Source organism: Chironomus tepperi, unplaced genomic scaffold (assembly GCF_022539635.2).
Source record: "Chironomus tepperi strain 1889 unplaced genomic scaffold, CSIRO-AGI_Ctep_v1 contig_81, whole genome shotgun sequence".
Taxonomy (NCBI): domain Eukaryota; kingdom Metazoa; phylum Arthropoda; class Insecta; order Diptera; family Chironomidae; genus Chironomus; species Chironomus tepperi.
The window spans coordinates 935,875-959,699 of record NW_027226203.1 but is presented as its reverse complement, the minus strand read 5'-3'; the positions used below and the strand labels follow the sequence as shown (position 1 = coordinate 959,699).

Below are 23,825 nucleotides of genomic sequence, written 5' to 3'. Positions count from 1 at the left end.
TCGTATTGATAGTTCGTAAAAGGATTCAAACATTTAACAAATCCAACATAATCTCTTTCAAATCACCAATTCATCCCCATAACTTCCCCTTAAGCTTTTAATTTCATTCAAATATTATAACTTCAATAACACTTTTGTTGATTTTTCATGCGGTATTGCAATCCTAAAAGGGATAATCATGTGTTTATCTACAAATAGCTTCATTATCACTTCTCTTTTATCTAAATAATACAGATACAGAAATGTCCTAATAATGATGTCCTTGTATGACTAATAATGGTCAACATTTGCTCTACATCTGTGTGTGCACACAGCAGACTCATGAGATATGAGTCATAAAAAAATTCTTTTCATCCTACAAACATCACACAATTATGTATTTTGGAAATGATAAACATAAGTAGATTATCCAGCAAATCTTTTTTGGCACTCTCATGCTGCCTTGAATATTTTCATTCATTTTCCTTTTATTTAGTCATTACGAATGTATTAGTGTCTTGGGCGGAAAATTAAATGAAATATCCACGACTCTGTTATTATTGCTTAACTACAAATATGACATTTACTGTCCTTTTGATCTCAATATGAAATTTTCATTTGTAATTGAGTCATGGTATTTTGTTTACGTAATCTGTTTCTGAGGTTATGTTGCAGCTTTATTGTGGGGATAAAAATCTCATACTTTATCAGATTAATGAAGTGATGGCAACCAGGAAGGTTGAAAATGAAAAGTTATAGACATCCTGATGATTACAAGTTTCTTGAACTTTATGTTTGTATTTTAGTCATTAAAAATCCCGAGTTACACATAGGGGTGTCGATTATTTGGGTTTTCAGGATTTGTACAAATCCCAAATACCCAAATCCCAGGACCCCAAGTACTTGTACAAATCCCAAATCGCCAATAAGAACAAAATATCATTACAAATATGCGCATTTTCTGGGATTTTAGGCCAACGCATCCAGATGCAAGTCAAATTTTAACCATATATTGTTATTTACTATTGTAAATCTTGTTTAAAATCCTTAAAACTTCGATTTTTCACCTGAATTTTCTTAAATAGGTAATAAAACTCTCGAAAACGTGAACCTTTATCTTAATTTTTTTTAAATGCAAAAAATGGCAATTTTGGCCAACATTTTCTTAAAAATTTGAAAAATCCTGGAAAGTTATGGCTTTTCACCTCAAATTTCTTATATAAAAGTGAAAATTCATGGAAAATTGTAAGCTTTTGCCTGGATTTTCCTACACTAAATTGAAAAAGTCTCGTAAATGGAATTTTCACTCGTTTTACTTAAAATGATTTACTTAAAATTATCCAAAACCAATTTTCATATATAATAAAAATTTACTTGGATGCATTTTCAACTACGGGCCGGCAAAAAAATGCCGAGCTGTAGTTTTTTTTGGCCAACCCTAGATTTTTCTTACCAAACATTTATGAAAATATTAATGAATAATAAAATTTTAAATAACTAAAAAAATAATAATATGAAAAATATAATAATATAGGAAAAATTCTATTATATAAAGATTTGTACAAGTACTTGGGTCTAAAACCCAAGTATTTGGGGTACCCCAAATCCTTCTAAAATACCCCAAATCCCAAATACTTGGGATTTGTAATCGACACCCCTAGTTACACACATGAAGAACGCTCCGCCGACAAGATTCAGAATATCTTGCCAAAGTGGATGGAAGCCACATGAAAGCTGACTCTATATGACAGCCATACGAAGCTTTCTTCATTTGTGTTGCTCGGGATTTCAGGAATATCAAGCGAATGTGCGTTGGATTAACGGTCGTCTTACATGAATTGTTAATATTTCTAACCTTCTTTTGCTCTTTTGATTAGCTTCATCCTCAAAATGCTTGTTTTGTGTGGGAGTGTAGTCACAAATTTTATGAAAATTACAAATTTTAAATTTTTAGACAGACAATCTTTATAGGCTACAATCATTGGTCGATGAAGAGTGTAGTGTATTACACTAGTGTGCCGCACAGGTTGTTCAGCTGTGCTATTATGGGCTGTTGAGACTGAAGCCAAGGATACTGAGATACTGAGGTCAGGGGTAGCTATCACATGAAAGGCTCACGTCGTGAAAAAGTCGGAAAATTGTGTTCTCAGTCAAATATGACTTAAGCATGAGGCCGGATTTAGGTTAATCTAACTCGAAGTTTATTGAGGCCATGGAACACTGTTGATCTGTGCGGTCAGCGAAGTAAGGAAGTAAGTAAATATCTCGAAACTCTTGTCATGTACCTTAAGGGTCAATGCGTTATATTGTTCAATTTTTTGAGCCTTTACCCGACTCCATTCCTCATCTTATGCGCTATTACAAACTAAAATGTGACTTCCCTTACTAATTCACATCTAAACCGGAAGTATAATAAGATTTGTTTAAATAGATCCCTTCCTTTTAATGAATCATAATTTTAAAAGATAATGTAATTAAAAATTTATTATCAGAAAATTAAACAAAAGGAAATTTTTGGTTGAATGTTTAACAATCTGCATAAAATTACTTCCGTCAATTAATCAAGAGCAATCCCAACACCATCATTTTGTGCTGTTTTCAAGCATCATAAAAATTTTTACGTAAACAACTTTAAGTAGTTCTCGATTGGTTTCCACAGACATATCTAATGAATCAACTTGACAGGGATTATGTCGACTCAATTTCTGCAAAATATAGTCCACGAGTTAAAGCGTGTGAATGTTGATAAAAAATTTTATGCCTGAAAATGACATGTTACGTACTCATCGTGCGACAATCCACATCGGAAACTTTGTTAGTAATTAATGCTTATCAAATGCAAAGTTGTTCCTGCATTTTTATTAAAAATTGCGTAATGGAAAGCACAGCGTGAAAAGTTTGAGCAATTGGATTTAAAAAATTGGCTTTGTTGCCTATTGGAATCTAAAGTAATCCTTTAAAGCACCGAAATTGATTCTATTGACATCCATCACGTTATTCAGTCATTCATGAACTAACGTTCTTTTACGTCATAGCTGTGACTCATTCACAGAATAAAAACAAATAGTTGCTGTAGCTTCAGAATTAGAAACGATCTAACTTTAATGACCACAGGAATGATTATTACGTGCTGTTGTTCTACATTTGGATATACGTTAAGTCTAGAGATTATCGTCATTGATGTGGTGGGTTTATGTTAAGATTTTGTTTTTGTTGCGGGGGATGACTGTTTTTGGGTAGAACAAAATGTTAATATTACGCAAAATGGATAGACATTTGTGTTGATTGCTTCCGAATTTTTTTTAAATATTTGTAAACTAATCTTGTATAAAATTGATTTAAATTTTTAATTTAGATCACATGGTGAGACGATTTGGGTACGATTTAAAGCCTTAAATGTCTGTTCTTATTGCTATAAACTAGGATAATCTGTGCGGAATTCATGCTAATTTTTGAATCAAACCCAACAGATATTAAAATTCCGAAACTCAATGTCAATCATTAATATCAAAAAAATTCCACTTAGCAATAATTATTTTTATTTGTTTTATTTTTTATCATATCAACCCCGCCAGTAATTTTGACATCAATTATTGTGTTAACCGTCAATTATTTTAAATTATTTTTCATTTTCATAAAGTATATTAACATGATTCATTTATGATAAATAATAAAAACTGAAAGCGTAGGAGAGAGATGGAAAAAAAATATGAATAAATGAGTAAGTGGCTTCTTTTTATTAATATTTTAATTGACCACAGGTGTATCATATTGCATTAAAAGTATCTCAACGGAAATAATAAAAACATACAATGTAAATTTAAAACAGGACTGGTAAGGAGATTGTTGAGGTTGTTTTGGAGAGCGTTTTTTGGTTTAAGGATGCTCTTTTAAGTTTGGAAGCTTTTTTCATAATTTTACTAGTTTGTACATTTTTGATGAATTTTTCGAATATCTGAAATTAACGAATATAAAATTTTTGAATTTTCAAAATGCCGAATTTCAAAATTTTCTCCACTTCGAATTTTATTTTTCAAATTTCAATACAAAAATCAAATCAAAGTTACGTCCTCAAACTTATTTGTGCTTTAAAAAAGTGGCAACAATGCAACAGTATAAATCCTACATTCATATCAAGTCTGTTTTAAAAGTATTTCAATTTCCTGTATCGTGGATAACCTGGTAAACTTAAGTCAAGCTCCAATTATCAAATAAGCCATTAATGATGACCAAAAGCACCAACAATCTTTCATTTCCTATTAAAAAAGCCTACAACAAAAAGACTTCCTCTGCATAATAATCTCACTTAAGCGTGGTAGCATAATCAATTTAATGAGCTGCAACAGATTAATAAATTGTGGTGCTCATTCGCTCCCCACACACAATTGGATACGAAAGTAAGAGACAATTGCAGCATAAGCATTTGGTTTGGTCGTTAATTTATTTATTTAAGCACCATTTGATAATGAATCATATGTTTGAGTTTCAATTTTCATTAAAGTTGATGCGTCTAAGCGTTTCAGTTCTTAAAGTTCATGCTTAAAGCGAATTTTTGAGCAATAAATGGGAAATGTCGTTCAAAAATGTATTACAATTTTAGAATGTGTCCTTTTTTCACTGCTGATGTTCGTGGGCATTACAACAAAGTGTCGTATGCAATAAACAAAATTAGATAAACAAAAAGTTTCCTCGGTGAATTGTATTAACATGAAAATAGCGGAATTAGCATAAAAATAGTAATTTAGTGTAGAAAATTTTTTTCAATGCGAATTTTTCAGAATATGAAATTAGATGTGATGTGGGTAATGCGAATTTCAGTATTAGGCATTTTATTCTGAGTTGTTTGACTACTTTTTTAAGTATGTGATAATGGTTGATTTCACCATCAGTTACTGGAATTTGACTAGAAAAACAAATGTTTTTGAATTTCGAAAGAGTTGATGGATGATTTGAAATTTTTGTTGGGCAGTTTTGGGTATTTTTTGAATGTAATGCTAAGTTACTTGAGTTCTTGTCATATTTTTGTAGATTTCTGTTTCCGCATCCAAATTATCTACTTGTATTTATATCACAAGTCGTTATATTCATCCGAAATCCGACACTAAACCGGCTTGACTCTGACATGATGCCGGATTTAAATCAAATCTGGCCAAAATCTAGCCTGTGACTGAATTTTTGATAGATAACATGATTTGGACTATTCGCTCTGGATTCAAAAAGCTTAAAATTAAGGAATTAATCATGCAAACCTTCAAAAGACACCGCATTAATAGATGCAATAATGTACTAGATTTTCCAACTACTCACGTGGACGACAGAACAAAAACAAGAATCATGATGTTCATTATCATCACGTGCAATGTTCATCAACAATATATATTTCATTCTATTTAAATCTTTCCTATTCATAAATATCAGGAAATACTATTAATAGATCGAATTTCCCATTTTCTCATATTGAATATCGGAACCAAATCTTATTGTGCAATTTTTGGGGCAAGGACTCTGCTTTCATCTTCTATACTAATCAATATTGAATTAATTGATGTATTTGCAGCACGTCATGTGAGGTTGAAGATATATTTAATTCATTTCTGTTCAAATTCTTCAATCTTTTGCTTTTTTGAGATATTGAAATGAAGAAGATTTGGACACGGAGCTTTTAAGGCTGAGGCAAAGCTCTTTTATAGACATTAAATGGAAGCCGCTTCTGTTTGGCAGTCATACGAATGCCACACAGAGATGAAACCTTTAAAACAAAGGTGAACATACAGGCTTATAGTCTTTGTATACATTTACCACTAAGAAGTGCCTAAATTTGTGCTGTTCGGGTCCAAAAAATTGTTGTATGCTTTAAGAACAGAAGACCATTCCAAAAAGTCCTTTTTGATTTATTTACATGAAAAATTTACTTCTAATATACCGCCCAAAATAATTGACGAATGTTTAAATAAATTCTATTGGAAATTCCTTAAAAACCATGTGAATAAGATACGTAAACCTTAATCACATACTTCTAAACAACATTACTTTTAGACATATTTAAAAGTACTTAACAAAAGCAGACTAGCTTAATCATAGACTAGGATGAAACGTATTTATACGCCTCGATAAAGCTCAAATCTATTGAATATACCGTTCATTTGAATCGAATTGTAAACAATCTGAGCTTATTTTAATCTGCACCACTGAATGTTTAAAACAAATTCAAAGCTTTTTTTTCAAATGATTAAATTAATTGCTCTAAAAAGGAAAAAAGGGTGGAAGCTTCTATTTAAGCTACAGAAAGCCAATTTGATGGCTGCTCATTGAATGCAAATCGATACTAATATTCATTGTTTTATGATAATCATTTTAATTGCAATATTAATTTAATGATTTTAATTCGAATTGTTGATATTTGTGAATTGCAAATTTATTAAAATGAAAATTGTTAAATGATTTTGTGATGAAATTTATGGCTGAATTTGTTGGATTATGAATAATAAAAAGTAAGCAATAAGCTTTAGTCTAGATTCGGTCAGATGAGAATTGGTGAATTTAGATAGTAAATTGAATTTTTGAGCTGATAGTCTCGAGGAGCGGGACGAAATATACCGGTGCCTTAGAGAACAAGTTATGATATTCGAGAGTAACATTGTTTTTTGAAGGAAGGCGATTTGTTTCGAACTAGAGTTTTAAAGATATTTGCTTCTTAATTCCCTAGCAACTTGGAGAATATTGAACCAAAAATACCCTCTGGATGCATCTTGTACACCCAGTAAATGAGCAGCATAGCTCTAATTTCTCTAAACTTTAATTTTGTATCTCTTATAATCAAATAATATTTTCGGAACATTTTAAAATCATAATTAGAATGCCAAACTGATATGAACACTTGGTCGCGCAACTCTCTTACCGTACCAAAAATAACATAACCTTAAAAAGTTTAAACTTTCCTTCCAGATACATTTTAATAACATACGTCGTGATTTACCATATTGTTAATAAACCATATTCCTTTATTTATCATTAGACAATTCTTACAACGCAAATTACAAATGAAAAATGTCTCGTGAAGAAGTCACTGGAAGAAACTTTTGAGTTACTTTGTACATGACAAAATTGTACTTTTTTGAAAAAATTTCTGCTTTTTAAGTTTAAATAATTAGAGTATTAAAGAGCTGCAAGCAACATTGTTTATGTGATTACAAATAGTAGAATTACATTTTATGAGATTTCATTGTACAACTGTTGCTGCTGAAGCTGCTTTTTCTTTTTAAAATAATGTCGTGTGGAATTGTGTAATGTTGTGTATGAGAAATGCTACATTACGTGCATTTATATGGGTTGAGAGATTTTTTTTTATCATTTTCCAAAGAAGTCAGAACTGGAAACATTGTTTCAAAATGTTATCAAAGTACGTCAGAATGATAACCAAGAGGCCTAACAGAATTGTTCTACAATAATCTAATTATCAAGAAACTTAAAATGGATTCTTAATAAGAATTATCAAGAATTGTTAAAAACTTTTACTTTCGACTCTCCAGCTTCTTGTAACTTAGAAACAATTATTTGTTCTAATGACGCAATTATGTTATCAATAAAACTACTTGTTACATGAGTTTTAAAACTAAAGTTTTCAATAAGCAGCGTAGATGACGACGAAAATACTCATGAGAAAATTCTTAATCTCAGCAAAATGTTACCTACATTCTCTAATGAATTGGTATTATAAGTCTGTTGGAATTAAAGAATTTTTGTAGTTTTTGCGCTTGACATGAAAATTATATTTTCTATGTTTGTCACGTAAAGTTGTTTGTTAGTTTTGTGAAGTCAAGGTATGGATGCTTTAGAATTTTAGAATTGCAATTTCTTAATAGAATTTAGAATAATTAGTGGAATTTGATTGATAGAGGAAAGATTGTTGAGAATAAATCAACGGTCGTTTAATATTTAAATTGTATTTTCAACTAGAATAAGTTGATTTTTCCCTTTCATAGCTTTTTGCCCCTTCTTGTAAATAATTAGTGAAATTATAAATTCCAAAGAATAAACATCATTGTGATTAATTAAAACTGCTTGAAAGATCTTTTTTTTAATTTCAACAAGATCTTTAATTCAAGAAGAAATTGAAGAAAGGATAGAAGCACACTTGAATTTAAAATCAGATCAAAACAGTGCTTGAAGTTAAATCAAATTTAATTTTAAGCTGAGTCGACTTTTATTGATCTTAACATACAAAGTCTTGGTCTATTTTGAGCTTTGGATCATTTTATGGAGTAATAAAAAGGAAGTCTTAATCGATAAAGTTCATTGGATATTTCAACATCCGATTTTATAATTCTTACATCTTTCAATTACATATATCATTGTTTACAGCTAAATCTACTTCTTTGTCAACATTTAGAACTGAACAAATTGTCCACTTCCTTTACACAGGAAGTCTGCGAGCCTACCAAAGTAAACCTACTTAAAATTACATATAAAGAATCCTAATTTAAACAATATATCAGAAAATCACCGGAAACTAATGTAATACACCGGATAATGACAATAAATACTCAAATAAACATATAGAACATCCAGTTCTAGCTGAAGGCTGTTCAACTTCAATAAAATCTTGTCTACCTTCAATAATATCATATTTAATTCAGTTTAATTTGTTCAAAGATCTTAAAAACCAAATGAATACATTTGCGCATACATACTCTAGTGAAGGAACTTGCTAAGTACTCACAAAGGAATACTTTCACCTGATGTTTGTGGATTGAAAAAATTTTTCACAACAATTATAAAGAAAATACAAAGTTTGAATAAAAAAATTCTTAAAAAAAAAAATATTTTCTTTGAAAAAAAGATAACAGAAAAGTGAAAAAAAAAGTAGCAGCAGTTTCATGCATTTAGTTCTCTTCTGTGATGACAATTTATTTGTATGCAAGATGCCTCTGAGATTTTTCCCTTTTCATATCTGCATTATTTGAAAAGTATGAAAATTAATCAAGAGTGAAACTTTCTTATTTTTTCATTATGCCATCATTTTCATGAAGAAAAGAAGAAGAAGTTAAAAAAATGTTGAGGGAACAGCAAGTGGGTGGCAAATGTTGATGAAAGGAATAATGACGCATTTAATTTGATATAGCGGTTTTATGTGCGTTGCTTGATTATCTAAGAATGATAATCTCAATGACGAGGAGGATAGTTTCTTTCCAGAACTCGAAGTAAACTCGAATTTTACAACGATTCTCAGCAATTCTCAAAGTCCGAACAACATAACATGTTCTATAGAGCACCGCTATGTTGCCGTTTTTCTGGCAAGATTGCTTCATTGTCTCTCCGGGAAGCTATTACAACTTAGTTTTGAATTTTAGGGAGAATTTAGGGATAAACAGCATGAAGTATTTGTACTTTATTGCTTTTAAAGACGATTCTCATCTCTGGACATTGTATTACTCTGGGTATATCAATGTTATGTGCCTAACCATTCCGAATACTACAAATCGGTTAATCAATCCGAAATCCGGCGCCAAGTCGGCGTGACTGTGACATGGTGCAGAAATTAAATTAAATCCAATATCAAGTATGAGTCACGACGATTTGGGAATGGATTTTTGATCGATTAGCTGTTTTGTTTGATTTGGACATAATTTTTGCATCGCGAATCACATAAACCGAGTTGACTTGTCCAGAATAACACCCAAATTCAATGAGACCTTTCCCGAGATTGATCCTGGATCGTTAGGATCGATTTACCGAAATTTTAACAACTACGTCATTGCTGTTCCTTGCTGGCCTATTCTAAACATATTCTAAGAATTGCCTTTGATTTAGATGACCTTAAAATTCCTAACACACCCAATTTTGTCTAAAGTTTCACTCCCAACATTCAAATTTATGCTAAATCATTCTTAACACACAAAAAGGTTGAAAAAAATCAAAAGGAGCAAAAAAATATTTTTTAATTAAATTAGTAGCAGAAACAAAATATCTTTGGGAATATCGCATTGAAATGATACCTCTATAGAATATAAATTAATTTTTTTTTTCCTTTTTTTCATCTTGAAAATCCAAACTTTTCCGATTTTTTAATCCTTTTGAGATGGAAAAAAGGTATAAAAATATGTTTTTTTCTTCTTTTTTGCTAATTAGAAACCACTAAAGGAAGGAGAATCTATGAGACTTTTTGACATTCATTGTTAAGGGTAATGTTGTAAGTTCACAGTAAGTTTGTGTTGAGTTGTAGATAGTTCTCAACAGAACTAATATATTTTACCATATTAAAAGTCACATAGTCATTAAATTTGACTTTAATTAGGAAATATTAAGTCATAGCTATTGTGCATGACAATTTTTGTCATAAAAACGCAAAAGAATGCACAAAAAGATTTTCATTCACAATAATGAATGCTCAAACATGTTAAATTAGCTGTCTTATTAACAATCCGAATCATTAAAAACAATAAATTAATCTACAATTTTTACAATTCTACAGAATTCTAGAATACTTGCCACAATTCAATAAATTCCTCATACCGACAAGCTTGTTTCATAGTTAAACAGAAAAAAATTCCAAAGCTACATGGATTATGTCGTATTTCCATCATTCAATCAACTTCATTCACCGATTCCTTTACAAAAGATTCTCTTAGAATTAAACAGCTCAATGTGGTAGAGCATTTAAAGCTTCCTATTTTCCTCTACTTTTTGAATGAAATGGTTTATGTAATTTACATACTTAAATGAGCAATTTTAGAATTTTTTTGTCATTGTCGTTCGTTTGATAATGTTGAGTATCAATGCTTTCTTTAAAGAAATGATGGATAATCTCTATTGAGCCTATGACTGATTCTATATCATTGGAAGTGCAATGGTAAAGGGGATAAATAATATGAATAATTTATATGGGACCTTGCCATTTAGTCAATATCACAAGATAGCTCAGTGGTAAGAGTATGTGATAGGGCATTGTAGGATGTGGATTTGAGTCCTACTTGGAATTACATTTTTTCTGTTAAATTTACATTATTGTGCTGTAATTTGCCTTCTTTAGATACAGTCAAATAACAGCCTAGCCTGTACACTTGTTACTTCAATTAAGCGTCGTCGTAACCATTCAAAAAGGTTCTATCGCCCCATGCACTCCAAATGAGAACAGAGTGCGCGAATGTAACCTAGTTGAACTCTTGCTTAAGTTGTATCAAGACAAGATACCCCAGCCCCTTGAGATTTAACTCTGAAAGACTCAAAAATCTAATTTCTATACAGTCGTCATTTACAAACGACCCCCAACCTATTTATTTGATTGTCATATTGAACACCATTATGACTAGACACCACAGCATCATTTGTAAGGATACTTTATAATTAAAGATCTTAATTATGGTTCTTGAAGGTAGAGTCAAGTGTAATTAATGGATGTTTTCTTTTACGTAACGTCTGTAAATTGTGAATCAAATCTGCCTACGGAAAATTACGAAATTCAAGCTGAAATTTATTTATTATATTTTTTAGCTGTTCCTACATATTATGTTGTAGCTTTAATTTAAATTTCTAATTTTTAGAAACTTTATGGCTCATAAGTTGATTAAGTGTCGTTAAATTGCCACTTTGAAGGTTGAAAAATAGTCATAAAATTGACACTTGATGGGGTTGTTTTGGCTTTGTTATGAAATTTATAAAAATTGAGTATTATAGAATTTTCGTGAATAGTTTGACTGTACTTTGGCGACGGATACTTAAGATGTAGCAATTTTAGTTGATTCTACTGGATTATGTACTTTAGAAGATCAGAAATGTAAAAAAATTTACTTTCCTTTTATTTTGTGGGTAATACGACAATTTTGCAATGACTGGCGACTATGTTGTGCTGTTCTTTATAGTCATCCTAACTATTTAGGCAATATCCATGCCATAATTCATTCAAAACTAGATTGCAAATCAATTTCTTTGTCTGATTTGAAATTCTTACAATTTAACCGCAGTATTATCAAATTAAGACACTGGATTCTCATTTAATCCATCAATTTAAGTAAGTTCCAACTCAAAATCATACTCACCAGTTAATTACTGTCGATAATTTGTTGTAGATTTTAAGTTTGAGATATTTTCTCTTTTTTCAAACTTTTATTAATTTTCTGAGTTTTTTTTGTGTAAATCCACAAAAACCAACAGAACTATGTTCCTCACTGCCGTTCACAAGGAAATTTCAATTATCGATAATCACAGAAAATGTTTTTTACTTTTCTTTATTTTACAATTTTCACTTCAATGCTGATGAGCTAAAAATTAATTTACTTGATTAGTAATTAAAATCGTGGTTGGAAAAATTAAAGGAAAACTATTTAATGATCCTTAAAAATTTAATTAAATTAATCACGGATATTTCTCGATTATTGGGAAAAAACAAAGTTCACTTCGATTAAATTATTTCCAAATGATTAATTTCTTTTTTTTTCTATTTTAATCCACAGATAATAATTTTTTTAAGCTTATTTTTTCTTTTACCTTTTCCGAACCAACAGATAAACACTTCTGCCTTCAACGTGCTTGCAACACGTTATATTTATAATGGAAAATGAATGAAAATTCTACTTCATACTGCTTTTCATTGTGACATTTTTCCAATGATGTACTAGATTGTGTTGAGGGGAAAAAATTGAACTGTTGAATGTGAATGAAGGTGGGGAAATGATGAAGCAACAAGTGATTTTTACAGAAATTAAATCCTAAATTGATGAATTTTGTACTATTTACTCTTTATTTGCGTAATATAATTATATGCAAGCTTAATATGTCCATGATCAAACATAGCAACGTATTTATGTGTAAATATGTCGTCATTATGTGTCAATATCACACAATATTGTCTTCGGGGATGTTGGATGATCATTAAGGACAACTACACACTCGGGAAGTTGATATCTTTAGTTAATACAGTTTGTGTACGCAAATTAAATGTTTGATGTGAATGCGTCAATAAGACAAAAGCTTTCTGTACAGCACAATGTGGTGAACCGCATTTTTCGCTGTGAAAATGGGTTTAAATCAGCTGTCATGGTGTCGTCAGGACAACTTCGAGCGATGGTATACCGATACCCTAGTGAACACACTGTGCTGTTCGGGTTTTTGTTATATTTACTATATTTATTTACACTAAACTAAGAAGAAACTGAAAGAAACGTAATAATTTTCATGAACCTTAGCCTGACACCTGTTGTATTTGATTCGGGCATGATAACATGCTGTCTCTATGGCAGCTTAGCAGACAGAATAATCAAAATAGTGCAGGAATGGACTATAGAAGGCTTATAAAATGATGACAAATTTAACGGTTTTGTAAAATTCCAAAATTGTTATAAACTGTCATAATTTTCAAAACTCAAATTCTTGTTAAATATTCAAATAATTTTTGACCGTTAGAAGAATAAAAATTTTAATGACATCCTATTTATCTCTTGCATTATCAGTCCATTCAATATCCATTTTATTTACACATTCTCATCATTACAAAAAAATTTAAAAAAAAGTAGGTACTTGAACATTATTAAGTACACTTAATTAACAATCTCATAAATCATTTATGTCATTAGTAGCTGGAAATATTTTATGACACTCATCATTCTTCTTGTTTGCTGTCATTTCAAGACATAAACAATGATCGCGTTTATCTGCCCACCCGCCATTATTAATTAATGGATTTGTTGGATGTCTCAGATTTGTACTGACAATTTCCAAGTCTTCAGGATATAAAAACCTGTCCTTTTGTGCTGATTTAATGTCCGTATCAATACGTTTAATGATATTATTGACATCACAGTTTGATTTTGCGTGGTGAATTCCACACTCGCCCACATGATATATTCGTGGTCCACGAATCAGTGCTGTAAAAAGTTTCTCTTTGAGACATTTTCGATTGATATTTTGTAGACTAAAGTCATAATTGTATTCATCATAAGTACAAAAATGTTCAGCACAATTACGTATTTTAAGCCATGTTGATTTATTAAATGACATTCCCATATTATGAAGATTTGTCGTCCACGGTGCAATTTCAATTTGATTATAGGATTCTGAGTCTAATTTCTCTGCGTACGTCCCAAGAGCAATTATGTTACATCTTGGACATTCAAGTGGCAGTTGTCTCTGCACTAGTTTATAGATGTATATAAAGTCAGGCGCTACATAATGATCCTCTTCGACCAGCAATAATGTAAAGTTCTTCAGATCCTTTGTAACTTTCAATTCATCAAAAATTCTATTCAACTTCCACCACCAGTGATGCTTCATTTGTGTGAATTTTGATTCCCTGTAATGTCCGTAGGTGTCTGGATATTGAGCATTTATACAATTCATCTCAATTGCCTTCTCCTTCCCAACATCCCGCCCACAATCTTTCGAATCTGTGCCAGGAAATATGTTTGGATATAATTGTATTGAGTATGGATAAAATATTTGCAATGCCATCGCGAAATCAATACTCTGAATTAACTCATTAATATTATTATCATAGACGTCATGCGAAAATATCAGTAATGACTTATCAATGTCCTTTGCATTGCGGAAACTGTCAATTAAATATTTAAGGTATTCAATGCGATTGTGGACTTGAATTGTGATAAAAATAGTATCTTTGGTGACCGGCCCGTAGCGTTTTTCATTCAGAATCTTTTGTTCGACATTTTTCATTGCCAATAATTTCTTTAATGGAATTGATTTTGGTTGTACTGGTTGTTGTTGTTGCTGTGGTTGTGATTTTATTGCATCGACGGCATTTAGCTCTTGAATAGTGTCATTTTCATAGTAATCCGAGATTTGATTTTGAAAATTTTCTACAATTATAAGAAAGAAGGTTTAGTTAGTTTTATGGGAATATTCATGACTCATGAATGAGTATGGCTATAAAATTGTTTGCCGGCAAAAGTTTAAAGAATTTGATTTAATGTCTAAATTTTTTATTTAAAAATATGTGTTTTAAACGGCCATTTTAGATTTGAAATATCCTAGTTCAATTTTTGAACTTCAAAATATTCAAATTTTAAATGACAGTTGAATTTTTAACGAAACTTAAATTTTTGCAGTATCGCTAAAAAAAAACTTTCGTGCACACAATGTTCACATGTATTATCGCAGATTCGCTTGATTCACACAATATCAAGGTTCGTAAATAAAAAACGTACATAACTAAGATGATTGTACACGTAACTATTTAAAGTCCTCATGAATTTCGCCATAGATTGCATTAAGGATGATTTAATATTCTAATTATAAACAATTAGTTAATTTACTTACGAAACGATGATTCTCTTATTTTTGTGAAAACCACAAACATTGTGCAAAATATCACAATGTAAAACATTACATCAAGTCGTCTCCCAAATCTCCTGATCATTTTGGCTTTGTTCAGATCCGTCCAAATTGAGTATTATTTTTTAAATTAATTAAATTTGATTTTTACTATCACATCATCACTACTATTCAGCTAAATAAATGCAACTGAGTATATTTTGTAATCGGAAACAGGCTAGAAGTTGATATGAGTAGAAGAATAAATAATATTAATGACTAAAAAAATTTAAATTTCGCTCTTTTAACAAGAACTTTAAAAATTGAGAGAATGTTCTGACTCTCTTAATTTAAATGCGATAATGACTTACTCGATTGTATTATGAGTCCAGTCTAGATTAGCGGGCGGCTTTTGATGAACTGTGATGAACTTTTAATTGAATTAAGTTTGATTTTTTATGTTTTGATTGTTTTAACGAAAGTTCATGATTTGAAAATTACAATATATATATATGTGGTCATGCAGACAAACTTCGCCCCAAAATCGCCCCAAACAAAACTAACACCATCACATTTTTCCATTGTTCTCCGTGTAAAATACTAATGATGGTGTAAGTAAATTTCAAAAATTTAACGGTCACTTTTTCATATGACCACATATATATATATTGGAAAATTATGACAGATTATTACAGTTTTTAAATTTTACAAAACCGTTAAATTTTTGAATTTTATAAAACCGCTGAAATTTTGAATTTTACAAAGTCGTTTAAATTTTGAATTTTTTCAAAACCGTTAAAATTTAACAAAATTGGAAATTCCTTTAAAAATTTCACGATCACACAAAAAACTCAAAACTCAATTGATATGCTATACTCTCTATTTTTGAACAAATACTGATCAAAATATCATCTAAAAATTTATTCTCTATTAATAATCAATAATAATCACTTATTGGATGAATCAGTAAGACTTGATTTGATTTGTTTTAAGTGTGTTCCACTGAAAACTTTACTTATCTCTCATTTACTCACGAAAAATAGTCAATATAGTGCCGATAGTGAATCGAATTGAATTTATTTGCATAAATTACATTTGACAGACATGGTCATTATTAACAAGGTATTTTCTGTAAAAATTGAATTATTTAATTAACGTTGATTTTAATAATTCGATTTGCAATTTTTAATTCGTTTTGATGGTTTTAACGGATATTAAATATTTGAAATTTATGACAGTTCATAACAATTTTGAATCTGAAAATATCGTTAAAATTTGAATTTTTAAAAGCCGTTAAATTATTATATTTTCTTCATAAGTTATACAAATTTATAGAAAGTTAAATAGTGTCTGTTAACTTATGCTACAATATCAAATAATGAGATAAATGAAATCCATTCTAATTTATCATCAGGAAATATAAATTTTACTGAATATTCCTTGTGAACCAATTCAAGAGTAAATGACTTATCATTCAATGAACATGAATTAAAGATATTGTAATTGGCAATCTCCGACTGCACTTCCAAATTCCTCAAATTTCTACAATTCATCAGCTCATCTACAATCTCTTTAGTGATATTCTCGCCATTTACGATTCTAATATTTTCAAGAGTTGTTAAGTGACTGCGCACGAAGTCATTGAACATGTATGCATCAGGAATCTGCTTGACGACCAGTTCTTTTAACTTTGGGAGGTGAATGGATGAGCTGAATATTCCTCGAACATCTAATTTTTCTAAATCCTTCACAGTTTCACTAACGTATTCGAGTGTTTCCTTTAGGAAGCTATCATCCATAACACCTGAGTCGAATCCTAATTTTTTAACTTTTTTTAAAGCCTTAAAAAGCTGTTTGTTACTTTCGTGATTATTTGGAAGTTTACAATACATATTTTCAACGTTTATGGCATGATCTATTGGTGGTGATGGATAAAAATGTCGGAGCAGTTCTCGGATTGGCTGCTGTAACAGTGAAATTGCTATATGGTCATCAATTCTTGATCCATCTCCACGAACTAGAATCCAGTCAATAAATGACATATATAAGTGTTCCAGCTTTGTCATATTTTTCAACACAAAGTCCTTAACGATTTCGTATGTATCTCCAGTCCAATCCATCCATAATGTCTTCAGCGTGTCTTGATTGATCTGTAGGAATTTTATAAACTCACAGTGATGCTGAAAAGGCAGATTTGAAACAAATCGAAAGGATGTAAGTCGATAGTTAAGCTTTAATAGTTCTGGATTTTGAAAAAGCTTCTGGTTAAATGGTCCATTCATGGCAAATTCCTTTAAATTCTTCTGTTGCTTCATAAAGTTGATGAAGTCATAGCTTGAAAAGTCAGCATCAAAATTCACTTGTAATGTAAAAATTGATCTTGAATAAAGCAATCGAGTCAATCCGATTTTGCAGTTCAGATATTCAAGCTGATCTAGTTGTACCTTCATATCATCCGGTATATCCAGATCCGATATATCAATTTGAGCAATTAACGATCCTAATTGTGGAAGTTTCTTCAATAAATTTATAAGCTTCCATGAGTCCACAATTTCCTTTATGTCCCTGAGTTCCAAACTGTTCAAATAATGTTGATAAATGACATCCAGTGATTCCCCAATTTCATTTACAATCATAATCATTTGATGCTTCCTTTTGGTATCCTTTACTTTATAACTTTCTCCTTCATTGATACACAGCCAGAAATTCTCCATCAACCATATTGAATTGCTGATTATTTCATCCCATCTATGTTAGGAAAGCTTAATTAAACATTTAATAAGTCTTCAAGTCCATGAATATACCTTTTACATACTAAACAGCATCGTTTTAATGTTTTTGGAGTCAAATATTCAAAAATATCTGTCATTATGTGATCCGGCAAAGAGATTGTATAGTCCATAGTTGCTTAATTACACTAAAAATTATAATTTTCTATTATTTTGTAGAAAAATTGGAATTTATTGCAAAAATGAGGTTAGGTCACTGATGTTTGGAAAATTTGAATCTGTTTTGACCGTTAATTTTTGAATTCATTTTAATCGTTATTTTTTCTGAAAAAGCTGAAATGATAAGTGGGGTTTTATGCTGCATTAATCAATAAAAGTTATAAAATTATTCTTATTTCTAAATGATGTATGTTTTTATTACAAATAAAACAGAATTAATGAACCTTATACAAAAAAAAAGTTTGATACTATTGTACTTTTTGGATTTAAATTAACGAAAAGTGCTTAAAATCTATGAAATGTATGAGATGCATCGGATTTAAGACATCCTTTGTGCTGATTAAACGAGAAACTTTAATAATAAACTTAACAGAACTTATTTGTCAACAACATAATTTGGATGAACCATCAAAAATGGATCGTCAGCATCGTCCTGCTCTTCTGTCGGCTGTTCCTGTGTCTGATCCTTTCCTCTCTGTTTCAATTCAGTCGTTCTAAGTGGAATCAATACTTGATCGTGTGTAATAAGTCGTTCAATTAATCGCTCAACAAGAACTTTTCTCTCAATTAAATCATCTTCTGATTCCAGGATGTCCTGAATCTGTTCCAAATACCATTGAACCAATTCACTCTTCTTAATACCTTCCGTGTCAGTTCCTTGTGCAATACATTTCATTTCTTCATCACGTAAATGCAGAATTAACATATTTGATAGATTCTTATATTCATCAAATGTCAATGAGAATGTCTTCTTTGTTACTTGTGGTTCCTCATCATGTCCATTGCCATTTTCATTGCTTCCATTTTCAGGCGTTTCATCAACTTCCATACCATTCTCATCTTCATCGCCAAGATGAATGTCTGGCTGTTCAACACGAATAATTGATTTTGAAAGGAGACGATAAGCTTCAGCTACATGACGAGGTAGAACTTCTCCTGAACATTCCATTTTAGCTTGTGCCTCACTAAGACGAATCATACTTTCTAATTGACGGACTGTTATTCTCCATGTGCTCTTACTACTTGATCCAATTTCACGTTGACGTAAATGTCCATAATTTTCAATGAGTAGCTTCATCGATTCCTTTGAAATCATTGGCTTGAACTGTCTAGCAAAGCTTATGTACCGTAAAACATCTTCACGTTGATAAACCTGCTCAATTACTGTTTGCTGTGCATTGGTATGAAGATCAATAATTTTTTTGGCAATAGCATAATCCACAACTTCATTGCATTCATCCACAAGAATGAAGAACAAGTCAAAACGTGACATAATTGGTGCTGACAGCAAAATATTCTGATGGAGTGGCTTTGAACGATCATAACGTCCATTAATTGGATTTGCAGCTGCTAAGATTGATGTACGAGCATTTAGTGTTGCACGAACGCCAGCTTTGGCTATAGAAATTGTCTGCTGTTCCATAGCTTCATGAATAGCGACTTGATCGCGTGGATCCATTTTGTCAAATTCATCAATACAGCAAATTCCGTTATCGGCAAGCATTAAGGCACCAGCTTCAATAACGAAATCGAAACTCTCTTCATCACGGACAACGGCAGCTGTGAGACCAGCAGCAGATGATGCTTTACCTGATGTGTAAACAGCTCTTGGTGAAAAGTCAGAGACTTGCTTTAAAAGTTGTGATTTTGCTGTCGATGGATCACCAACTATACAGACATTAATGTCACCACGAAGTGTTGTTTTTTCATGTGTGGTCTTTCCAACACCACCAAATAATTGCAGGAGGACGCCACGCTTAACTTCATCATTTCCGTAAATCGATGGAAATAAGCTATTAATGAGATTCGTGTATAATTTTGTGTCGCGTGACATTTCATAGACTTTATTCCATTCATCTTCTGTCATTCGTGCCTTCATATCTTCAGCTGATACTTCATTCATTGGAACATCGTGTCCACCGAATCTTGATGATGTAGCTTGTACTGTACATGCCAAAAATGCCATACGATAATTAAGTTCTCGTACTCCGAGTGATTTTAATCCACGAACACCTTGACCTGAGTTATCGCCTTGTTTATGATGTGAACGGACATCAGCTTTAGCGCCTGGCAATTGAATTGAACCAATATCAGGAACAACAATTAGAGTTCCGGTAAAATCATAACGATCACCAGCTTGGACAGTTTCAACATTTTCAGCACGTAAAATGATTTCAACAGAACGAGGAATGGCACCACGAGGAAGTTCAGCCTGTGTTTCTTGAATTCTAATTTTTTGGAAATCTACAAACAGACTTTTGTCAACTTCCAACATGAATCTACGACGATTTGAACAAACTGGATTACGACAAATTGATGGATTTGTAAATTTAAATTGCTGCTCGACATCACGGATTTCTGTTTGACAATCCATACACATAAAAGTACCCATAACAAGTTCAGGATGAACAGGATGTGTACGAACGACTTGTCCGGAAATACGAATAAGAGTTCCAATCTTGGCTGTCGTAAGCTCACGAACTCTGTGACGAGTGGGTACATCTGTGAATGAGATGTAACATTCTTTGGCTTTTTTGGCTTCTGTTCGATCCTTGACGAAATTTGAGACAGCTTGACAGAGGAATGGGTAAATTCTGGAAGTAAATTTTACATGTTATATGACTTAATTAGGAGTTTAATGGATTGCTAGACTTACCGGAAGTATTCTTCAATGATTGCTGTGGATAAATACTGATTGTATCGCTCTACATCCTCAAAATTAACCTCAAGAGTAAAACGATCTGGATTCGTAAGTTCCATTGCTCCACGTAAATATTTGACTTCTCCATCCTCTTTGAATCTATATTTAAACAATTATCACGTTAATTAACACTTTTGATATGCCAGAATTCGTTGATCAACTTACTCATCAAGGAAATCCGCAAACAATTTTTGACATCTCAATGCCACGTCGTCCTTAACTAACAAACGTCCTGCATGTGTATCAGCAACATCCATTTTTGATAATAATTATTGAAACTTGAACTGTATAAATTATAAAATGGCTTGTAAATTAATTAAATTAAATTCTTTGTTATGTTTTAGCCGAAAACAGTATGTGCTGTAAAATGTGTTTATGTGTGTGTTGTTTTGGCGGGAAAAATTATAACAGAAATTCGCTTCGGCTACATGTAAATTTTTGCATAGTTTTGAAATTTAATTTGCCGTTGGAATCTTGATCAACTTATTAATTAATTCTCAATGCAGAATTGGGCTAAATGTTAAAAAATTTGATCTATTTATTAATCTAGCAAGCTAAACATCTTATTTTATAGTCAATACGTGCCAAAACACAGTCATCATAGTTTGAAAATGTACAAAAGCAAAACTTTAAATAACGGCCCTTTTCAAATTCAAACAACTGTTATAATTTTTTGCGAGGGGCTTCCGGCTGAAATTTGCTTCCCTCCAAAACACACACATACAAACAATCAAAAGTAAAGCCTGGAACTCAATACGCTTAGTTAAAGCCTTCTCCTGTGAAATTAATTTAATTTATTATTTTGTGTGAGTTATTTAGTTCTTAAAATAGTGTTTAATCATCAAGATCATCAAGGATTTAGTTTAAATATATTAATTTCCTAATTTTGTGAAATTTACAGAAAAAAGTCAACAAAAGCCGAACAAAATGTTTGAAGCACGTTTAGTCAGTTCAGGAACACTCAAGAAGGTCCTCGATTCCATTAAAGATTTACTCAATGAAGCTATTTTTGACTGCTCTGATTCTGGTATTCAGGTAAGATCATAAATTTACATAGATTTTGGACATCTGCTCTAACTTCCGTTTACCGCCTTCAAACATACAGCTGCAAGCTATGGACAACTCTCACGTCTCATTAGTATCACTTAACTTACGAGCTGATGGCTTTGATAAATACAGATGTGATCGTAACTTATCTTTAGGAATGAATCTTGCTAATATGGCCAAAATCTTCAAATGCGCTAATAACAATGATACAGTGACAATTAAAGCTCAAGACAATGCCGATGCTGTTACATTCATGTTCGAATCACAAAATCAGGAAAAGGTAAATATCCATTACAACATTTTATGCTGTTTTTTGAGATCCAGTAAGTTCCAATGACTAAAATGAATTTTCTATCCCCAGATGTCCGATTACGAGATGAAATTAATGAATTTAGATCAAGAACACTTGGGAATTCCAGAGACTGATTATGCATGCGTTGTTCGTATGCCAGCACATGAATTTGCTCGTATTTGTCGTGATTTGACTCAATTTGGTGACTCAGTGACCGTAATGTGTACAAAGGAAGGTGTCCGTTTCTCATCAAGTGGAGATTCCGGAACAGCAAACATTAAACTTTCTCAAACATCATCAGTAGACAAGGAGGAAGAAGCTGTGACAATTGAAATGCAAGAGCCAGTATCTTTAACATTCGCATGTCAGTATTTGAATTCATTTACAAAAGCAACACCATTATCAGCTCAAGTATGCTTGAGTATGTCACCAGATGTACCATTGGTTGTTGAATACCAAATTCCTGATTTAGGATACATCCGTTATTACCTCGCTCCAAAGATTGAAGATGATGATAATTAAATTCTGATTTTAATGCTTAAAGGAACTTTTACAGTTAGAATTTTAATGATAATTATAAGGCACAGGTTTCGTTTTTCTCATGAAACAAATTGGCCATCTTTTCCTAATTATTATCATCTCTCCTTTTTTTAATTCCTCAAACTTAATCACAATTGGTCATACAAAAAAGTTAAACAAATAAAGTTTGTCACTTAAAATTTCCCATCTTTTATTATTGCTTTTTATGTAAATTTAGGTAAAAATTCCATCAAGCAGGAAATGGAAAATCCTTTAATTTAATTAATTATGCATTTTTTTTGGTGTGTCTCCTCATTCGCTACGAGGTTGAAAAGCTATTTATTTCCATCATCTTCATTTATGGAACAGCTGATTGCATGGAAATTTTTTTCCCACGAGCATAATGAATCGACTTGCGTTTTAAAAATGTAATGGAATTTTTGTTTTTTAAACAGAAATTATGGATGGAATTGTTATAATGCTTACAGCATGGAAATAGGTTTTGGATAAAAAAACGAAATATAATAGTTATCTATAAAATTATGGATAATTCACAAAAAAAGGTCTCTTCCAATACGATTTATATTAGACTAGAATCAATAACTTTGAGAATCGAACTCATGATGTGAATTGAAATTTATATCATTGAACATTTGTATGATTAATTTTTATAGTTTAATTGCTTAAATCAAACGATACCCTAACAGACAATGAGTATGCTCTCATGGTACAGAAAGACAGCTAAGGTGCCTAAAATCGATCTCATCGCCTGTTAGGGATGTTTACATAACTTTCTTTGAAATCCTAATACATTACTATGAAGCAGACTTCGAGTTTGATTCTATAGTGTCGCACGTAAACAACCGTCTTACGGGTTAAGTACTTAACCTCACTTTGGCATCTTAAAATTTTAATTAAGTGCATTTTCCAGCTTGAAGGAACTGCAAGACTCAAAAGTTTCACTTCTTTAACAAAACCATGCATAAAAATCGCGGTTGCCTTACATTTTCATGTCAAATGTTTGTTTTGAGCTCTTGAGCATGAATTGCCCGAAGCCAACAAAAACAATTTTCTCATA

The 23,825-nt window shown here is 31.4% G+C and overlaps 4 protein-coding genes across 5 annotated transcripts in view; 1 reads left to right on the top strand and 3 right to left on the bottom strand.

Annotated features, from left to right (window-relative positions):
• The window catches only part of LOC139085684 (short neuropeptide F-like), a 28,489-nt gene extending 15,981 nt beyond the window's left edge, over positions 1-12,508 (bottom strand). For both annotated transcript variants that reach the window (XM_070633796.1, XM_070633797.1), the window contains exons 1-2: positions 12,463-12,508; positions 12,015-12,236 (exon numbers count right to left, since the gene is read on the bottom strand). The gene's annotated coding sequence lies outside the window, so the exon portion shown is untranslated. The remainder of the gene's footprint in view (positions 1-12,014; positions 12,237-12,462) is intronic.
• Positions 12,509-13,404: 896 nt separating this feature from the next.
• On the bottom strand, positions 13,405-15,627 carry LOC139085679 (alpha-1,6-mannosyl-glycoprotein 2-beta-N-acetylglucosaminyltransferase-like). The gene is made up of 3 exons (XM_070633792.1): positions 15,612-15,627; positions 15,247-15,478; positions 13,405-14,786 (listed from the first exon to the last, which is right to left on the bottom strand). The coding sequence occupies exons 2-3, from the start codon at positions 15,344-15,346 to the stop codon at positions 13,525-13,527; spliced, it is 1,362 nt and encodes a 453-aa protein (XP_070489893.1). The 5' UTR covers positions 15,347-15,478; positions 15,612-15,627; the 3' UTR covers positions 13,405-13,524.
• Positions 15,628-18,392: 2,765 nt separating this feature from the next.
• Positions 18,393-21,252, bottom strand: Mcm6 (minichromosome maintenance 6). Its single transcript, XM_070633795.1, has 3 exons — positions 21,055-21,252; positions 20,845-20,988; positions 18,393-20,782 (listed from the first exon to the last, which is right to left on the bottom strand). The coding sequence occupies exons 1-3, from the start codon at positions 21,144-21,146 to the stop codon at positions 18,565-18,567; spliced, it is 2,454 nt and encodes an 817-aa protein (XP_070489896.1). The 5' UTR covers positions 21,147-21,252; the 3' UTR covers positions 18,393-18,564.
• A 331-nt stretch (positions 21,253-21,583) lies between these two features.
• On the top strand, positions 21,584-22,947 carry PCNA (Proliferating cell nuclear antigen). Its single transcript, XM_070633798.1, has 4 exons — positions 21,584-21,695; positions 21,791-21,924; positions 21,995-22,216; positions 22,298-22,947. Exons 2-4 carry the CDS (start codon positions 21,817-21,819, stop codon positions 22,748-22,750), a joined length of 783 nt encoding a protein of 260 aa, XP_070489899.1. The 5' UTR covers positions 21,584-21,695; positions 21,791-21,816; the 3' UTR covers positions 22,751-22,947.
• Positions 22,948-23,825: the final 878 nt, after the last annotated feature.